Source organism: Centruroides vittatus, unplaced genomic scaffold, assembly GCF_030686945.1.
Source record: "Centruroides vittatus isolate TY-2023 unplaced genomic scaffold, ASM3068694v2 contig_199, whole genome shotgun sequence".
NCBI classification, from domain to species: domain Eukaryota; kingdom Metazoa; phylum Arthropoda; class Arachnida; order Scorpiones; family Buthidae; genus Centruroides; species Centruroides vittatus.
In genome coordinates this window covers 168,039-189,680 of record NW_027121224.1, presented here as the reverse complement: position 1 = coordinate 189,680, position 21,642 = coordinate 168,039, and the positions used below count along the sequence as shown (strand labels likewise).

The following is a 21,642-nucleotide window of genomic DNA, read 5'->3' as shown; positions in this document are numbered from 1 at the left end:
TGACATTCAGATTTAGTAAAATATTATTAACAAGTGTTATCTAGGGCCTGTACAATTTTAACAAATCGACTCACTTCCTGTCCTTTCTAGAGGATTTGAGTTTCTAAGAATAGTGAAATTCCCTAAAACGCTCTAAATAAAGTTGTTTAAAGATCGTGAGACCTACTTATTTTTCACGATCTTACCTATGAAAAATTGAAACATCAATAATTCATTACATGAAATATCGTGTCCTTTTCTTCAATTATAAACGAGATTTTCGGTATAATTTTTTAATTAAAATATTTCTTTAATAATTTATCATTCAAACATATTATTAGGATTCAAATTTTTAAAATTTTAACGTTACTTATGTTTATAATTAGTATTTTAACTTTTTACATAGTACTGTACGTAAATAAATAAATAGCATCTAAAGCTAATTATCTGCCTTGGTAATTTCTAATAAAAACTAAAGGAAAACTTAATTTAAAATTTTAAAGTTGATTTCCGAAGATTTTTCAAGATTTAATCAAATACACTTATTAGATTTTGATCTTTAGTCAGAGCGCTCTCTTAACGGGAGAAAAATAAAGAAAAATGCTCCTTCCAACAGTGTCCAATTACGTAAATTATTTAATTACAAAAATTTCCTGTAAATATAGAAATCAGAAATTAGTTTTAAATATTTATTTTTATCAAATTTTGTTTATATTGCGTTTCTCTTGGATTTCAAATAGCAAGATATAGTAGCTTGAGGTCAAGTGAGTCTGCTTATTATGAAAACATCCAAAACCACTTAAGTGCATCTATCAACGTTGTCTATAGTTATTTATTTAATCTGTATCAGCGGAATTATTTGATATCGACTCCTACAATACCTTACACTCGTGTTAAGGATTCAATTCACTTTATTTATGTATTATATGGAAATAATTTTTGTTTCGTAACTAAAAAGCTAAGATGATTCTGTCGTAATTACTGTTTCAAAATTCGATCGTATTATATATATATATATATATATATATATATCATCTGACGTGGTTGAATAATTTCTAATTATAATTTTCTGTATTAAATTTGCACATCATGCTTTTAACTTTAAAAATAAAAGTCGATTTGCATCGATAAATTTAAAATATTTGAAGATAATCGTCACGTCTAGAGAAACTTCAACCGCTTATCCGTTTTAATAAATGAATTTTAAGTATTGCTTTTTTTGATGATGACAAAATAAACATGACTTTTTTTTTCCTCCGCGTTATATTAGGAGTTCCAGATGACGTCACTGAAGAATTTGTGCATGACGTCAATTGGAATGCCTTCCGACGTCACAGAATTTGTTCATTGCATCCTATATTTGAAAAGAGACGGCTGTGTAAAACATTTTCCACACCTATACATTTCGAGAAGGTTGCAAATGTTTATTTTCTCCAAGAGAAATATTCAATTAGAAGGGGGAAATATTTTACATCATTCGAATAAGTCGAGTGGATTAAGAAATGATTAATATCGATCTCTTATCCTTATCTTAATTTTATTTCTGTCGTTTCTAAAACAAGCGTCTGTTTAATGTTTGGTAGCAACATTTGACCTCAAACCGGATAATAAACAATATACACGTGATTTATATCCTTATAAGGAATATCTAATAGTCACCGGTCCATACTTGATTTTGTTTATTATACTTTGTAGGCTATTCTTTGACATTGTGTCTCTAAGTTATTTATTATCTTTCTATACATATATATATTTGCTCAAATTTGAATATAAGTTTTTAATAATGATAAAAAATAATAATTACATAACAGTTGCAAAATATCTCGCTTCGCTTTGCAATTGTTTTTAAAGAAAAAAGTTGAGAAATCCTCTGTTTAATTTCTGTTTAAATGGAAGTAGGTTTATGGACTGTCGTGAAGTGTCATACTTAATTTGCAATTTGGTACCGAACAATGATTATTCGATACTCGAAACTTATTTTATTATTGAAAATTGTTATTTTCTTTAACATTTTCCCCCTTTCCTGGAAAAATGTGTGTCTTAAAAATCGTTTCAGGCACGTAGACAAGTAGAAATTTGAGCTAACATCTGTCGAAAAATTTAAAGAATTTAAACTTTGCTTATTTTTAAAACACTTGAAAAATCTTTCAATATTCTCTAACCAATCAGCTTTAACATATTTGTGTAACTGTGAAAATATTTTTAAGCCGTGGCCTTGAACTTGAATTAAAAATTTTTATTAATAAAAATCTAACCGTTAATATTTTTAAATACGATAATTAACGGTAATAAAAATTGGTTATAATTTAATAATTTAATTAGAATTTAGACGAGTATTTCTGGGAATTAGCGGGCGTTTTTTTAAAAATAGGTGAAAGAAAACTCCCGCCAAACCGTCTACACGCCTACTGAAGATCTAAGTAAACATGTTCTTCCACTTTGTGAATCATTCTGCTTGACTACGCTTAACAAAAGTCTATAGTAAATTAAGATTTCGCAATGTAATTCAATGTCTTTATGTCTATGCATATCCGGATACGATGTAACCGGATCATAGTTATGTTTAGACTATTAGATATTACACATAATCGAAGCTATATTTAGTGTATAAATCGATAAAAAAATTTAGTTTTTCGATAGACGAAACATCATTTTCTGTTTCATAAGGTAACCTTGTACTGTATACTGTATACACAATGGAAAATCCAGTGTGTACGAAGATGATGTAATGAGGTGCACCTGTGCACATAATAACCTAATTACATTCGAATGACGTCCACTTTAACAAAGAACGGGAAAAATAAATTTCCGTAAAAAATTCCATTTATATTGTATTTGTTCGTGAGCTATGTTAATTTTTCCTACATATCGCGCACAAGCTAGAAAGAAATCGTAAGTTAGAATGCTGATGATGAAAATGACAATCGCATGGAGGAAAAGTCTACCATGCGATTACCATCGATAATAGTTATTGTCGTCATTGAAATTTTTAATGAGTTTTGATTGTTTTATATATCGAAAATAACAGTTTCCTGGTTGAAAGCGCATTTTTACAGGCCCATTTTGATTCTAATAACAGGTCTAGCCCACTAATAACCCTGAGTATAACTTACGTAATGCCGCTTCTTCTGTTACACCCTAATATACCTGTACTTAAAATGGAATTATTTTATAGGTTAACTAGTTTTTTTTCTTTATGATAAGTTGCATATTTTATGCAAATTCATTTGGGAATATATAGTTATAGTTTATTTTTGAATAATGTAGATTATTAATCATATTCAAATTTTAAAAAATTTCAGATTTAAAATGGAGTCTGGTGTTACTCTGCTGTTTGTTTTATCACAACTTTTAATGATATCTTTTGCACAAATGTAAGTATAGTTTTTTTTGTCTTTTAACATGTGTAAAAAGTTAATAAGTTTTTTTTTATTTACAGTGAAAGATTAGAAGATAATATGGCTACATACTCTGTAGTTGCACCAAAAAAACTTCGTCCAAATCTTGATTATCACGTCAGTGCAACGGTTCACAATGTTCCTTCTCCCGTACACATGACTATTTCCATAGAAGGACCCGCAGATAATGGAAATTACAATAGTATCAGCAAAGTTGCAGATTTAAATCCAAGTAATAATTTTTATATCCATGCTTATTGAACTGATTAACTGATGCATTTAAAAATATCTTTATCATAAGATTTATAATAAATTTTATTGCTCAAAGATAATTTGGTTAATGTTACCTTAGGTAGCCAAGATGGCGGCTTGTCTCTGAAACAGTGGGGACACACCTACTAACCTAACCTAATGTATTCTAATAAATTACCCCTATTCTAATATTTTGGTTGGCAATAATTATGGTAATTTATTAGAATAGGTTAGGTTAGTACATGCATCCCCACTGTTTCAGAGATGAGCAGACATCTTGGCTACCTAAGGTAACATTAACTAATAATTTAATTTTTAAAATTAAATATTTAAAAAAATTGAAAAGTTTTGTTTCTGCTGCATTCAATATTCTTTTAATATAAGTATAAATACTTCTCATAGACAGTAAAATGCTGTGTGAAATTGTAAGATACTGTATATTTTCGACATTCTTTGGGAATGGAGGGAAAAAACCGTACAAAATAATTATCTGTTTTGTAAACTTGTTGAAAGCATTTTAAGTGATGAAAATGTAATCTATACTTTAAAGAGAAATTCTGTTGATTTCAAGTAGTTCTTGATAAATTTCAGTTTAAATATTTAGAAGCATATTATTATAAATGAATTTGAGAGAAGATTGTAATTAGGCAATTCAGATAGTAATACAAAACAATAGTTAAAATAAAACAAAAATGTTGATCAAGAAAAATTGAAATTATTATTAATCTCAATTTAAATTATTAATTAAAAATATATTAGCAATTAGATATATTATTATTAGAATTAATAGTTTGTGTAAATGCAACTTAAATAACAAAAAACTTTAAAAAATTACATTTACATATATTATTTATAGTAAATTACATTTATTATAAACCAAGTTTAGTATAATTTAATTTTGATGAAAATAATCAAAAGATAATATTTGAGAAAGAAAATTTTGAGTAAAATAAGTAAATTATTGCAAATTTTTGTTGTTTGGACAAGAAGTCTTTTAAATTTAAGTTATTTTTCTGTATACAAGTACTGTTTACAAGTCAATTTCATTAATAAGTATTAAAGCAATCTGTTATTATTATTATTTCATTTTAAACATTGCTATATTTATCAAGTATCCAAATGTACAACTGTTTAACTGGGTAATTTTCAAACTATAATAAGAATTAGTTCATTTTTCACTAATTTATTAATTTAAAGATAAATAGTTATACAGCTGTCTTTTATTATTAGTAATGATCTTTACCTCAGAATTTTCTATATTTTTCTAAATTAACTTGGTATATATTCAAGTTCAGCAGCTTCTGTTTGATGTGTAGATGTGTCACGAGTTATGCTAACTCAGGGTAGTATAACCGGTAGGTTACTTAGATTTGATTTAAAATTCTAGTTTTGTCTGCATTATATAATATATATACATAGCAACTATTTTTTCGTAAATTTAAGTTAGATGATTATTGATTTGTTGTTAAATTGTAGATATTGATGACTGTAAATGATTTTAGTTGTTAAATTTATATGCACACTTCATATTTCTTGTTTTAAATTATTTATTTTAAATTGTTTTAAATATCATAAAAATATTTAATTTATAATCCTAATTTAAGCCAAAGATGGACAACAATTCATGTTACTATTTTCTCTAGGTTTCAGATGTAATTTGTTCTAATGAATAGCATTCAAATTATTTAATAATAGATTAACTCTCGGCTACTTCATGAATATATAATTTATTCTCTAAATAAATTTTCTAAAATATTATAGCTTTGTCGTTATGTAAATATTGTACTAAAGCATTTAGAATTAAATTATATTGCAAACAAATACATTTTATTTTGGAGAAGCTTCTGTTTGACTTTACTTCATTCATTTTAAGCCAATTTGCATTTAAATACATTAAGTATTAAAATTCTACAGTAAACAATAATAAATTTTGCTATCATTGACTCTAATAGCCTGTTGTTTATTTATGTATTTTTTTAAAAACTATTTAAATATTTAAAACTAAACATTTTTCAAATGTATTGTACAATGATTAAATTTACAGCAAATAAATCAGTTTATAAACCCAAAAGATTAATGCAAATATAACTTACTTTAAAACTATATTGAAATTTGTTTTTATATCTTAATGAAGTTTTATCTTTTTAGGTGAAACTCAGATTCTAAAGTTTGAGGTAAGTTTTTTTTTTTTTATGAATTGAAAATAATTATAAAATTTAGTAAATTTATATAGAAATAAATATTATTTAAAATTTCTTAAATATTAGGAAAAATAATTAAATAAACATTAATGCATTTAATAATTTTCTATTTTAAGAATTTAAATTTATTAGGTTAAAGAATTTTTACTATTTTACATTTATGAATTTAATTTTCATTTCCATATAAACTTCTTACATTATGACTATAAGAATTTTAAAAGTAAAACCAATTCAAAATTAGCATTGATAAAGATTTTTATAATATATTCTATCTTTAGAAGGTAAAATTTACAACAGAACATATGCCAATTTTCAAATTTGATTATAAATTACCGTCTTTAAAATATTCAAGATAAAGAATTTTATTTAACTAATTAATGCGTTGAGTTTTTTTTTTCAAATTTTAGAGAGACAACGTTATTATTGTGTATTCAGAATAATATATTTATTTATTTATATAAAATTATTTTAACATGAGTTAACACATTCAGAAATGATTATTTTGTTAATGTATGTTAAAATAAAACAAAGAAATGATTATTTAAAACTATTTAAAAAAGCAAACATAGCTTATGATACAAATAATTCAAAGGTAGTGTCTAAAAGATCAGTTTTAATGTTAAAATTTATCCCTTCTAAAAGTTTTTTGTTTCTTTTTTTAAATCAATGGCATAGCTATTTTAAAATGGTAAAAAAAATTAAAGACAGATTGTTAAATTTTACAATTTTATCTACTAATTATTATTAATTCAATGTTAATTATTATTTAAAGAAAGAGAATAAAAATTAGTATTTTAAATATTTCAAGTATAATTTTCTTTTAAAATATTCCTATATTTTTAATGTAATAATAAAAAATAAAAATTCTTATATATTGTATTTTGTGATATTTTTCCTTTCATAATGCTGAATAAAATCTGAAAAGGTTGACACAATTTTTTATGTTAAATATAAAAACAAATAATTGCAATTCTTAGTTTTAAAGTGATCAAACTAATAATTGTCATTACAACAGTTTCTAATAATAATCTTTTGATTAATCTAGTTTTAAATTTTATCAGATTATAAGTGTTTAAAGTATTATTAAATTAAATACTAATTATTTGAGAGCAATTTAGATGATTTTGCTGAAACACTGAAAACATCAGACCGTTTTTAATAATTAATTTTTAATTGTTGGAGATGATCCAACTTTTTTAGGAGAATTTTTAATGAAAGGATACACCCTATTTAAATTTGAAAAAAAAATATATCAAGTTTTCTTGGTTGCCTACACACACACAATTGTATGTGGTATTAATGTATTTATAAAAGCCTTGTATAAGAAAAATATTTCAACCAAAATGCTAACTCGGTCTTAGGCTTTTGATTATAAATATTTCCTTAAATATTTAATACTTTTTATTAATATTGTATTTGATATTAACTTGTAGAATTGCAAAATGTGGGGTTTTTTCTAATGTTCAACTTATTGAATTAAATAAATCACTGATGCAATTAAGTTATCATCCATCCAGAATAATATAATTATTTATATAAAATTTTTATTCTAACGTGCATTTACAAATTCTAAATTTACAATAAAATAATTAATAAATACTTAAAATAGTAGTTTTTAATAATCATTTCTTTAAGAAAAAGCAAGCATAGATGTAATAGCAAAAATAGATGTGGAATTAAATTTAGTAATACCTTATGAAGAAGAAAAAATACCAGAATATGTTGTTAAACTTTATAAAGAAATATATATTTCTTAATGTTTGCTAAGTAAAAATTTATTCACAATCTAATTCTGTAATTTAAAAATATCTTAATTTAAGCTCCATTGGAACATGTTTTTTTAACCATTGATCTGCAGAATATGTAGAATAATAATGCCACATTTTTGGAAGTTTCATTCAAAGTAAAAATGGAATTGTTATATATAATTTTCTTAATGGATGATAAATGAAAGGGAAATGCTTTTTATTTTTAATTAAGAATGTTTTTTGTTTACCTATTCAAATATTTTGTTATTTTAAGAAAAATGTTATTAAAGTTTTTAACGTTTTCCTAATATCTGATTGTTGATTAGCAACTAGTAACTAACATGAGTGTTATAAACAATCCATTTTTCGTTTCCAGTTATGATTTGCTTCAAAAATGGATCATTTTCTTGATGTTTGAGAAGCAAATCACAATAGACATACATAGTTGATTGACAAACATCTATTGTTAACATTTTTCACCAATAGGCATTTTCACGGTTTGCTTTGATTTCTTAATTTTAGTTTCTTTCTAAATTTTGTATAATCAGACAGAATTCTATAAAGCAAAATTTCTCATTTTTAGCATGCTCCACTTAGTAGTGAAGTGCTTATGTTAGGACTTTTGTGTTCCATTCGATACAGTCATTGTGCATGTCAATGTGCATGTGCAAAAGGGAACTGAACGTTTTTGTTTACGGTCACTGTAAGCTATAGTAAAAAATTCTTCTGAACAACTACTTGATTTCAAGAATTTATAAAATTTATTTTAAAGAAAATTAATATTTGATTCTCTTTTGTGGAGCATGCTATCAGATTGGTTTGACCAAGCTTGTTAAACACCTGTTATCTGAAAGTTTGAATAACTATTGTTAATCTTATTACAATATACTTTTACTTCTTAATTATTTACGTATTAAATGCTAATTGTTTAGAATAAGATTTATTTTTATAATTTTTTAATATTTAATAGTCATTCTTTTACTCGTGGCTGTTAACTAAGCCATGCAGTTAAGATGTCAGCCTACTGCTCTAGGGACCAGGAACAAATCTGGATTAGTCAATAAACTCCAGGAACTTTTTGGGATGATTCATCTCAGATATATTTGGTCTCATCTCTCGCCATCTGGTCATCCCATTATGGATTTTGGCCAGATCTACAATGGGCTTCTTAAAAGATACTCTTAGTGTCACTTAAATGAAAGAGTCACTCAAAAAAGGCTGTCAATCTTGAAGTGTAAAGTTTCAAAAATGATATTTCAGAAATCATAAATTTTAAAATTTGTTTTTGAAATCAATTAAATGTATCATCATAATTTTAAGATCATTTACTTTAAAGAAATATTTAAATTTTTATTTATTACGAAACATCTTACATAATTGTAAACTAAATTTAAAATTCTGATGCTAGATTCTCTTTTCTCATGTCAGATAATCTTACTTGATAAGTGTAAAGGAATCCATATTTGTAATTAGCTAATTACAATAGTCAGCATTAGTAGTAATTTGTTAAGCATATGAAACATTTTTTAACAATCTCTTGGCTGAGCTAATTAATATACATATTTGGACTATAGATGTTTATCTACTGATTACATTAATAATTATATCAGTTGTTTGGAAAGTAATTTTGTTTTTTTTTTTCATGAAGAAAATAAAATAATTTTCTTGTAATATATAAATATTTTATTGAATTATGTATTGTCCATTTTGGTCCAATACCTTTTGCCATCTTTCTGGTAGTAGCATGATTCCATGTTCATAAAAGTACTGATCTTTGCTTTCAAAAAACTGATCCAAGTGATTTTTGACATCCTCATTTGAAGTAAATGTCTTACCATTTAAAAAATTTTGTGAAGACTGGAACAAGTAATAATTTGAGGGTGCCAGATCTGGCAAATATAGTGTGGTAGAACATCCTATCCAAGCTGTAACAGCTTCTGATGAGTTACCAAACTTGTGTGAGGTCTGACATTATCATGGTGAAACACTACACCTTTTCTATTCGATGGTATCACTTAATTTTTCTAGTTGACAGCAGTACACTTCCAAATCAATTGTGGAATTGTCTAGTAGAAGCTCAAAAAAACAATTCCCTGAAAATCCCACCAAACAGAGAGCATCACTTTTTTTTTTTTTTTTTTTTTTTTTGTGAGTATTGGTTTTCAAAGTGCTTTGAGTCAGTTCATCTCTTTTACTCCATGATTGCTTGCATTCAACAGTGTTATAAACAATCCATTTTTAGTTTCCAGTTATGATTTGCTTCAAAAATGGATCATTTTCTTGATGTTTGAGAAGCAAATCACAAATGTCAATGCAATAGAGCAAATCTTTCTTTAAGAACTTGTGAAGCCCATATATCTAGCTTTGAAATAAAACCAAGTCATTTCAACTGATCATAAATGGTTCAATTCGACAAATTTAATCTCTTAGTGATTTCGCGTGTTGTTATTTGGTGGTTTGCTTCAATTAATACCTTTATTTTGTCTTCATCAGCTTCAGCTGGCCTTCCAGAATGTGGTGCACATTTAATATCAAAATTGCCAGAACGAAATTTTGTGAACCAGTTTTGGCATTGTCGTTCTGTCAACACATCATCTCCATACAAGTCACACAATTTTTTCCTTGCTTGAACAGCATTCTTACCTTTTTGGTAATAAAAAAGCAAAATATGCTGAAAATGATGCTTTTGACTTTCCATATTTGATGGGACACCAAAAAAAAATTACAAAGAATCAAACAAAATTTTTTACAAATAAGCCTTGAACTGTCAGCTGTCAAAATATATAATGACAATATGATTTAGAATAAAATTGGCAGGTAAAAATACAACTAATCCCTCTGGTGGTAAAATCGAAATTACTTTTCGAACAACCGAATAGTATATAAATTTGAAATAATTTGATTTAGATATCAAAACATATGATTTCTGTTCTCTATATATCATGTCAACACATGATTCGAAAATATTCCATTACAGAAGAATTATTTCAAGTGTATTTTTCTTGAAAGAACTTTGATTTAGAGCAGAAATGAACTTGCATATCTTACCTAAATTAAAGAACATATTGCCAGTTACGTATCTAGACATGTAAAGTTAAAGTTCCTGTAGATCAGTGGTGGGCAACCCTTGGCGTGTGTGCCAAATGTGTCAAATGTGTGTCAAATGACTTTTTCCAGCATGCAAACCAGGCCTCACCTTAAATAAATATTCAACATCTTAGCTGAGTTGTATATTTTAACTTAATAGAATACAATTTTATTGAATAGAGCAATACTTTATAGAGTTTGTTTCTTTATTGCATTCTTTAAAACTGTTTCAGTAATAAGAAAATGAAATGTATCTTATTTCATTTTCTTACAAGAAGGGTTGCTAATTTAGTGGCTTTTCCATGAAATCTAGCTTTCCTGTAGCATTGTCTAGCTACTTGTTCAAGTAATATGCTCCCAAGAATTTCAGTTGGCAAGTGAGAAAATTTTGCCTCAGATTTTGGCATGTGCACTTAAAAAGATTGCCTGTTCCTGTTCTAGACACACACTAATTTTAGATCACATGACCATAGTGAATTATTGCCATTTTGTTATATTAGTTTCTAAATTGTTAACATAAATAAGAAATGGCATGTTTCTATGGCTAGTTAAGTTCTTTAATTATTAAATTAATTAGCATAATTCAAATTTGAAATTATTTGATAACATTTCAATCTAGATACTGAAATAACATTATTAATGTCAATATTTTTAATTCGAACGAGAAAGTTGGTCTGTGTGCTTCTTAGCTGAAAATACCAAAATATTTAAAGTAAATATCCATATTATCAACTAGATTATTTCCATTATGATGGTAATATATTGAATTTAAAAGCTTAATAGAAAAAAATAAATTAGTTGATTTTTAAAGATAGTATCACAAAAGTGTTTTCTCATCATAAATTTTATATACAGAAAGTGTACCTAAATAAGATTACATAAATCTTTTAATATTGTACTTAAAGTGCAATAAAATTCATAAAAATAAAAGTTTAAATAATTTAAAGTTGATAATTAGCAAGTGGTATATTAATTGTATTTAAGTATGTGAACATCATTCACATAACATTTTCAATGTAGTGAATGGATTCTTTAAAATGTATATTTTGTGTTATATCAAGTAAACATTATAAAGATTTCATATTAAACTATATCTTTTAGGTTGGAGAATGGAGCTCTGGCAATTATAGTTTGACAGTTTCTGGTGATGGTGGATTAACATTTCAGAATCAAACAACATTAATTTATGAACCCAAAAGTTATTCTGTTTTCATTCAAACAGATAAAGCAATTTATAAACCAGGGCAATTAGGTATGCATTAAAATTGTTTTTGTAAATTTTAAGGAATTTTTGTTTGTTTTTTTTTTAATTTGAATTGCAGATTAATCCAACAGTGTACACAATATGAAGTGTAATGTGAGTGCATGTAATGTATCTGTCAGTATCTTTGGCATTTTAGGTTTTATTTCCAAGGGATTTTATTTCTGTTACTCTGGGATGTTTTTAAGCAATTGATATGAAATGTAACACAACAAAAGTATTTGATTGTTGAATCATGTGTAACAAGATTTCTTTTTTATTTAGAAGAAGTATTTGACTCAAAATCAAAAGCAGAGTTGGAAGTCCAGTTCTTCTTTATGCAACTCTATGTTGTACAAAACAACATTCCTAACTATTTCTGTATCTTTCAGATTATTCAAGTTGAATTTATCCTTAGATAAAGTTATTATATACACATTAAAATGAATACAAAAAAAATCAATCTGTCAGCTGCTGTGTGCACCATGAATAGAGTTGCCATAAGTTCAAAACCAGAAATTGAGATATTGTGAGTAGCACTGTGACAAAATTTGACAGATACTTAGCATTAGGTAGGCAGTAGCTATTCTGGAAAATAGGTAATTAATTCTAATTAAACTAGTTTAATAATTGATAATTCAATAAAATATTTTTTATTTGTTGAATCAATCATACTTGTTTGACTTATTTATTTCAACTAAGTTTTTGTTAGAAAACCTGGCTGCCCACATTATGAACTTGACTGTGAACCCACAATGGACATGATTAGTTGTTTGTTTTTTATTCTTGGCACTAAAATAACGATCCTCTTAGCGTACTATTAAGCAGAAATTTGTTTTTAACAAGAATAAAAATACTTGGAAGATGATAATAGGATACGAAGAATTTCAGCTTGAGGACAGGAAATGTGGTTTTAAAAAATTCTAAATTAAAAGCCTGTGAATTTTTCAGATATGTTGCATGCACTCCTGTGTTAAAAGATATAAATCTTACTTTTTGATTATGTAATTCCTTATTAGTGTGGTATTTGGATGCTTTTATTAGAAGTATTAAATTACCCTTAAAGATGTCAGTTTAATAAAATACTTGTAATGATTAAAAATAACTGTTTGTTTTGAATTTGAAAAATTTTTATTGTAAATAGATCTTTTTATAATAAGAATAGTTTAATATTTACATTATCAAATTTTAATTACTTTTTATTTTAAATATACCCATTAACTTAGCTAAATTGATTTAAATTTGATATTTAACTTTTTTCCTAAAAATTTAAATCAAAGATTCTTATAGGCTAAGGCCATGCATATAGGAGTTAAATTCTCATTTGGAAAGAATTAAATAAAATAGATTATTCTATACATTTTATATTTGTTTTGTATTCTATTGTATTGTATTATATCTATATGTTGCAAAAATTAATAAATTAGGTTACAGAAAAATAGTGTTTTTTTTTTTTTTTATTTTAAATTTCACTCTTAAAAATTCTTTGCTTGGGCCTATATAGTCATTAAATCTTCTTTATAAACTTTAATAATTAAATTTCATTTAATTGTGAATAAATTACCAACTTTTACTAGTTTGGTGCATGGAATAGTTAGCTTCAAATTCCATTAAAAATTGAAGATGCTTAAGGAGGAAACAATTATTTTATTAAAATCTTTCAGTTCATTAAGAAAAAAAATGATAGATCAGTCTGTTCTAAAGAAATAAATTTGAATTAGTAAATAAGATATTTTAATGTTAAGAAAACAATTAATTGTAATTTCTTTTAGAATAAAATCTTAAATGTAACATATGTATTTACTTCATTTTTCTTATTATTTTTTCCAGTTCAATTTCGTATAATTGTTGTCAATTTATATTTGTTACCATCTGTTACTGGAGCAATTGATATATACATTACAGTAAGTGTATCTTAAATGACAATTCTTATATTTAAAAATCTTTTTTCTTGTATATGTTTTGAGTGATTTCTGTTGTAATCAAGTAACAATAAAAAATAAATCAACTCTTGGGAGAAAGGCTTTGGTTAACTTTTTCCACCTATCTCACTCACTTAAAGAAAAATCAATCACTATAATCATTTTTTTGATAAAGATTACTGCTGCGCTTCAATATTTAATGATGTGTCCAAATGTAAAACTTTTGAATATATTATTACAATATTCATCAAAATAATGAATAATTTAATGAGTTATTTTAGATGGAAAAGAAACATTAGAACTATTTGCATAAAATTTTTTTTTCTTTCTTTTAAAGGATGCAAACGAAAACAGAATTAAACAATGGAATAGGATATTTACTTCTAAAGGTTGGGGAAATTATTTATTTATTTATATATTTATATTATTAAATAAAAAATGAAAAAAATGTTTGTTTATTTATTTATTTAATTTGTTTATATTGTTAGGAATTCTTTCGTTTAATCTCCTATTATCTGATAAACCTGTGCTTGGAGATTGGACTATTCATGTTGAAATATTGGTAAGTGGATTTATACTTTTGAAATAGTATGAGATATACCATTTTATCAAGATTTTTATATTTAAAATAATTCATAAAAAAAGAAATGCATGATTGCTGCAGTCTGCTTTTAATGATTAGATTTTCGTTTTAAAATTTTATTTATCTATCTATTATTTATATTATAATGCTTATTGACGATGATAAATATTTAAACATTACTTTATAATCTATCCATTATTATTCGTTTATAAAATTTGACTTTCAAGTTTCTTTTGACTTTGAGACTGATGATAAACTGAATAATAAATTATTTTTGATTGTAGAAGAAAATTCAATGTTATATAATCATAACTTTGTGCTATTTATAATAAGTTAAAATTTAATTTTTAAATTATTTAAATATTAGTAATAATTTATAAATATGCTCTGTAATGATTGCATTTTAATAAATTATAAAATTGACAAATTAATAAACTATATGGCTACTATAGTTTTACTTATTATGAACAGATTTGATTCATAGTAAGATAATCCAGCATGAATAAGAGATGGGAAATGTCATCACAATCTGTATAACCTATGATAAATTTAGTCTAGATTGGATTCAAATTTAGATCTCTGTGGTTGGCAATTTATCACATAGTATCTCATTAAATCAAACATTACAGAAATGTATATATCTATGCTCATTTCTGACTCCATCTCTTTTAAATCATTTCAAGAAAAATTTCTAGTCATTTATAGCAGTCCTTTCTTTGTTATAACTGCATAAAATGTTTTTCAAGCCTTTGCTGTCTCATCTGGTACTATAAAACTCATTTGGACAAAAGAACATCTGTTCAAGCATTGCTTTTGTTAAGAGTTCTAAAAGCTTTGGTGTGATGAGAAATAGAAGTTTATCAATTATATGGTATTTTTTTTTTATGGAGCTTTTATTTGATGATGAGCAAGCAAAAGTTTGGAAAACATTTTATGCAGTTAAAATAGAGAGGACCTCTACAAATGACTAGTGATTATTCTTAAATTGAACAGATATGTATTTATAAATATCCAAAAGTTTTAATTTTTTCATGAAATTGGCTCTCAGAAAATAAGACAAATGTATATGAAATAATTTCATTTCAATCATTGATATTTTTAAAATTAATGAACTAAAAAATTAATATTATGCAAATCAATTGAATTTCATATTGTATAATTTTCAATTAAAATTTAACAAAGACAGTTCATAAAATTGTTATAGAAAAAACATTTTTAAAGGTTAAACAATATTAACCTTTTAGATTTATTTTAAACTGTTTTAAGAAGTGTCCTAGTATTTGAAAAGTTTTTTTACAAATGGTAAAAAGTAATGCCACTGAAATTTACGGGGTATTTATTTTTCAACAATTTTATGGGTTTTCATTTCAAATTTTAATTCCATAATTAACATTTCTTAGTAAAATTTATTATTCTCTTATTTATATTATCCTCTTACATAAAGTAAGTTAAAAAAGAAAAATTCACAATACAACAAAAAAATAGTTTAAATTCTTTTTATGCATTAATGCATAACTTAATGAACTATCTAATATGATATTTTATTAAATATATGAAAGATAAAAAAATTTTTATACTGTTAAGATTTATTTGGTTCTTCCATAAAGAAATATAGTTATATCTTGAAAATCTGCTGTATATGATCTTTGTTTTTAATGAATTAGTGTAAAAAATATTCAAAGTTAAATATTTTCAAGTTTTTGGATGTTTTTTTAATCTACTTCTGATTAAGATTGCATATTTATAAGAAGGAATTTCTTTTTGTCAGTAAAACCAATTCAATCTTGAATAATAATTTAAATTCATTTATTAATTAATTTAGTTTATTAATATAAGAATGATTATTCAGATTTGATATAAAATTCTTTTTTCACTTGATATTAATATATTTGTAAATTTAACCTAATTTATTTTTGTTTGGAAATTGAAAAAATTTTAAATATATTAATTAGGGTCAAAGTTTTATGAAAACATTTACTGTTGCTGAATATGGTAAGGAAGAATAATAGTTAAATTTAACTATGCATTTATATTAACATATAATGTGTAATGCTCTTTTAATTTCAGTTCTTCCTACATTTAGTGTGGAAATCATCACTCCATCTTATGCAACTTTCAACAAATCAGATATTGTTGCTACTGTGCAAGCCAAGTAATATTTTATTTATTTTATGTACTTGATTTATTTTAAGTGATAAGTTTCTTTTGATTTAGGAATTTTTTAGATATTATCTGAAATACTTTTTTAGTATTTATGAAGTGATAAATAATAAACACTTAAAATATTAATATTTAATATCTTAATCAGAAGCATTGTTTCATAGTGATAATTTTAGTTGTATTTACTAAATGTTATGTCAAATTGGAAAAAAGATTTCAAGCAAAACTTTACATATTTAATAGTTGCATTAGATAAAAATTTGACATATTTCAGAATCATGAATAAGTATATATAAATTTCTTGTGTTGTACAATTTTTCATCACCTGATATTTTGTAATTTTATATTTTTGCAATTTATTTTGAACTATTTCAATGAAACAATACTTTTATTTAAAAAAATTTAGTTAATTTGTTATACATGCTAGTAAAATGCTAGAAGCATTAAAAATTTTCATCAAATATTTTTAAGAAAGCAGCTTATTTAACTTTACAAATAAACTGATTGATTCATTAAACATTATAAAAAAATTTACATTTTATTGTCAAAAAAGTTACTTTTGTTTAATTTAGAGATACTCAATTTCATTTTCCATCTAATAACAATCTCAGAAAATGCAAATTCAAAACTAGGAGTGCCTGTACAGTAATTAGATTATGCAGATCCAATAATGATCTTGACCTAATTTTCAAAACTTGGGTAATTATTAAGCTGCTAACTGTCATTTGAAAGTATAAAATTCAAATTACATGGCAAACAAATGAAAATTATAGAGCAAACAAAGTTAAAAGTCAAAAAGCAAAACCAATTATGCAAAATAACTGTCATGAATAAACTTTCTGAAATGACCTTTTTTTTCCATCTAATTTATTCCTCACAATACATCAGCTATATTTGCTAGTATATTGTATAAGTTTCCATCTGTATGTTGTTCTGGATACCCTGTTAATGTGAAAGGAAATATTATAACCTTGTTTTAGGACATTATTTGTTATAAACATTTTATTTTACAAATCATTTAAAACAAAATTGTAAGTATTATCTTCAATAGTTATTAAATGAAGATGCAAATTTCTCAAGCAAGCAAAGTAATACAGATTATATGCTGTTATTATTGTAGAATATTAATTTATAATGTATTTTTCATCATTATTAAATGGAGGAAGTGTTTAACAATGAAAAGTGCATATAGATATATTTATTTATTATAAATCATTTTAAATTATTAATATATAATACTTTATTTTATACACACATATTTTAAATTGCATTTTTCTCTTATTAATTTTTTTTCTATTATCCCAGAAAATCGGTTATCAGGATAGTCATTATTGTATTTGCTATTAATTCATTATTTAAATACATTTCCATTTCTAAAGTTTATATTTTGTTAGATATTGTTGAATCTCTAAGAAGCTTGGTAGATCTTTACAAGTTTTTAATTAAACAGATTGATAGTTTGAATTAAAACTATATTGATTACTAGTATTTTATTTTTCATATTTTGTGAGTAGTTACCTAAATGTGTGTGGAATTGTATTAACCTTCATTATATCTCTGTCTTTTAAATTACAATCTGTTTTAATATTTTATAAATTTATATATGTGTTTCCTTTACATATATCATAATTTTGGAATTTGAAAAATTTTAATTAGTGCAATTTTAAAGTTCACTTCAAAAAATGCTTGTAACACATATTTTCTTCATTGTTTATTAAATTAAATTAGAGGTATTAATGTGATTATAATATTAGGATAATATACTATATATATATTTTAAATATACTATTAGGATTCTATCAGTTATTGTAAATTTCTTTACTTCATAAAAACTATTTGATTAATGTTTCAAATGAAACTAAATTAATATAAAGTTCTATGAAAGGATTAAAATTCTACTTAATTTTAATATGCAATATGTTCAGAATTAAAATTATAATTTGAAGAAATTGATAATTAACAAATTTTATTTAAAATACATTAATTTTTCTAAAAAGGCTATATTTTCCCATGGTCATTTATAGCATTAAAGTGAAATATATTTTGGAAGTACATTTTTGACATTTGCATAAACTTTTTTATTACAGAATAGAAAATATTTCATAATTTTTTAATATATTGTATTTTAAGTCAAAAGAAAACACAATTTATTTAAAGTTACAGAAGTCTTTCTCACATTAGGAAGATTAACTGTGTTTAAATTGAATGTTTTGCAAAACATTTTAACTTACCTCATTATTAAATAATTTATGTAGGTAAGCAGAATATGTTTAAATAAACATTTTCTGGACTGTATCAAATAGATTTTTATATTATTTTTTCACTGGTAGCTGAATGGAACTGAATTATATATAAGTGAATATATCTAATCTATTAAAATATCAAATACTTTTAAAATGCAAATCTTTAAGAATATAAAATTATCATTATTTATAAACTTATTGGATTTTATTAGTAATTTATTTATAATTCATCTATTTCTTATAATTTTACAAAAGTTAAATAGTTATTCTTATTTAAATTACTCTTGTATTATGAGATCATTACCTTTTATAAATGTATATCTTTTGTAATTATATAATTATAGAGTAATAATTCACTAAAATTTAATACTTATATACCTACCTGATCATATGCTTGATGTGCAAAGCTTGGCTGCCTCTGTTCCATGTTGAGATACATGTTGCCTGTCAGAAATGTGCAAGAGCCACATCCTCTGCTGAACAGTATTTTATATTATATGTAGTAAATACACTATAGTTACCACTGTTCTATAGTAAATGCCACTGTTACTTTACTGGTATTTTCTAAATGGCTAGGTAAGCATCATTTAAGTTTTTTTAACTTTACAAACATGCCCTTAACTACACTGAACAGCAACTGAAATTATGATCAGTGATCATATCACATTACATAATATTCAGAAAATTAACAAAAATATTACATGTGTGTAAGTAGTATGTACAGAGGTTATGAAAAGAAACTGTGGGTGCCCATATATTTATACAATAAGGATTTAGAAGAATCCCAGTTTGGCCATTGTTGATATAGAACATCAAAAGATCTAGAAGAACATAGAAAAGCAGTTATTCTTATTATACATTTATTTCAATATTTTTTTTTTATTAAATAAAACTGCTTTTCTATGCTCTTATAGATATTTTGATGTTCTATACTCAAAATGGCCAAACTACTGTTCTTTTAGACCCTAGACTTATATAATATATATATTAAAAAAAATACTCTTTTTATATTAAAACATTTTGATTTGAGGATGTTTCTAGACATACAAAATATATTCTTATTAAAACATATATTTGTAAGGTTTCTGAGGCTGTGGCCTAGTTGACACCAGTATGAGATTCCCAGTGTGGAATTTTATACAGCCCTTTTTTTTTTACCCTTCTTATTGCTGAATGTAAGTGATTACACTTTGAAATTTCTGATATCAAGTAGGTTATGCCTACTACTGGAGTTTGAGTATTTTGTGGATGGCAATAACATGGTCTTGTATGGAAGACTAGGGATAAGAGGATGGAGTAGAGAAGTCACTCAACACAATTAACTACACTTAAACATTTATTAGATGGCAAGAAAGTTTGTACAGTACATTACACTAAGTAAGATGTAATATTTGCATTTATGTGTGTTATCATTGTGGAGAGTGTGTGTTCACAAGTTCAGTACCTTATGAGTCTAAACTAGAAATCCCACCTTGAAAAGAACAGGAAATAAGTTCTTGACATCAATTAACAGTTCTGGAGAGTAGCAGCACACAAGCAGAAGAATGATGAGAAATTCTAAGGCACAGAAATCCAAAGGAGGCATACAAATGAAACTGCAGATGGTAATAGCACACAGGCACAGATCTTACAGGGATAAAGAATGGGCGACGACTGACTAAATTTGGCTGCTCTTTATCATATTCAAAGGTGCAAATATGTTAGACATGACTAAAAGTCAAGGAAAAGGTGTCACTATCGACTCTGAGAAAACATAAGTTGACACTCTCTCAAGTCAGAAAGTTAACATTTACTAGCTTCTGATGAGGTTGTCATCCAGTTGTTTTTCTTTAACTTGTTTAATTCTCACATATTCAGTTATTTTTCCTTTTATTATAAGATATCAATTTAAACTAATAAATACATGGGATAATCAAATTTACAGTGTCTACAGTTTCAAAAACTAAACAACTACCAAGTTTAACTTCAATGTATGTAATTAGTGATGACCCAGATTGACAATACTGAATGGTTAGTATGATGCATGAGTGCTGGACAGTTGTGACAGCTTTTCCAAATGATAAGATTATAAAAGTTGTCTTGCAAAGAAGCTTAAACAGTTATTTAATTTTTGGTTTGATCCAAGTACTCAGTACAGAAGTCAATGCCATAAGAATTAGCAAACTGATCTAGGATGGCAGATGTATCACTGCACCAAATTGCCTTTCAGCTCAGCTTGGTATAGGCACATTCATGATGAATTATGGCAATAGGAACAAGAATTTTTTAGGATTGGGTGAACAAGCTCATTGCACATTGCAAAGTGTGTATGGATAGTCTGGATGATTTTATTGAGAAATAGCATATTACTTTCAGATAAATTCTACAATAAAAATATGTCTGAGATATTGGCTCTGTAAAATTACTTTTTGGTCAATTCTAAAATCACAAAATTGCCATTTCTATTTTAAATTTACAAAGATAGAAAGTAATTGAAAACAGCATGTGTAATAAGTAAAAACCGTATAAACCAAATGATTTTATTTTATTTTTTTCGTGATTTTATCTGGCATTTTATATTGAATGAATTGATAATCCTACTAATTGCTTTTAGTTTTATTAATTACTATGATAACTATTTTGATCAATTAGGAAGAATGCTGTTATATTTAAACAGTATTTTTGATAAAATTGTTAATTTTTAGGATAAAAATTAAATTTAAATTATATTTTCTCTTAAAAAGTTTGAAGTAAAAGCTTTTTAGAAAGATTTTAAAACTATGCTGTATATATGTATAAAGTGAAATTATTTACATTTATTATTATAAAGTTTAAATATATTTTTTTTAT

At 25.1% G+C, this 21,642-nt stretch overlaps 1 protein-coding gene across 1 annotated transcript in view; it reads left to right on the top strand.

The window, feature by feature from the left end:
* Tep2 (Thioester-containing protein 2) overlaps positions 1-21,642 on the top strand; it is an 89,136-nt gene that overhangs the window by 32,962 nt on the left and 34,532 nt on the right. Inside the window, exons 2-10 of the mRNA XM_067264876.1 lie at positions 3,284-3,353; positions 3,419-3,609; positions 5,778-5,803; positions 11,767-11,917; positions 13,736-13,809; positions 14,165-14,216; positions 14,316-14,389; positions 16,363-16,402; positions 16,478-16,562. Coding sequence (XP_067120977.1) covers positions 3,289-3,353; positions 3,419-3,609; positions 5,778-5,803; positions 11,767-11,917; positions 13,736-13,809; positions 14,165-14,216; positions 14,316-14,389; positions 16,363-16,402; positions 16,478-16,562 — 758 coding nt within the window. The 5' untranslated portion in view covers positions 3,284-3,288. The remainder of the gene's footprint in view (positions 1-3,283; positions 3,354-3,418; positions 3,610-5,777; positions 5,804-11,766; positions 11,918-13,735; positions 13,810-14,164; positions 14,217-14,315; positions 14,390-16,362; positions 16,403-16,477; positions 16,563-21,642) is intronic.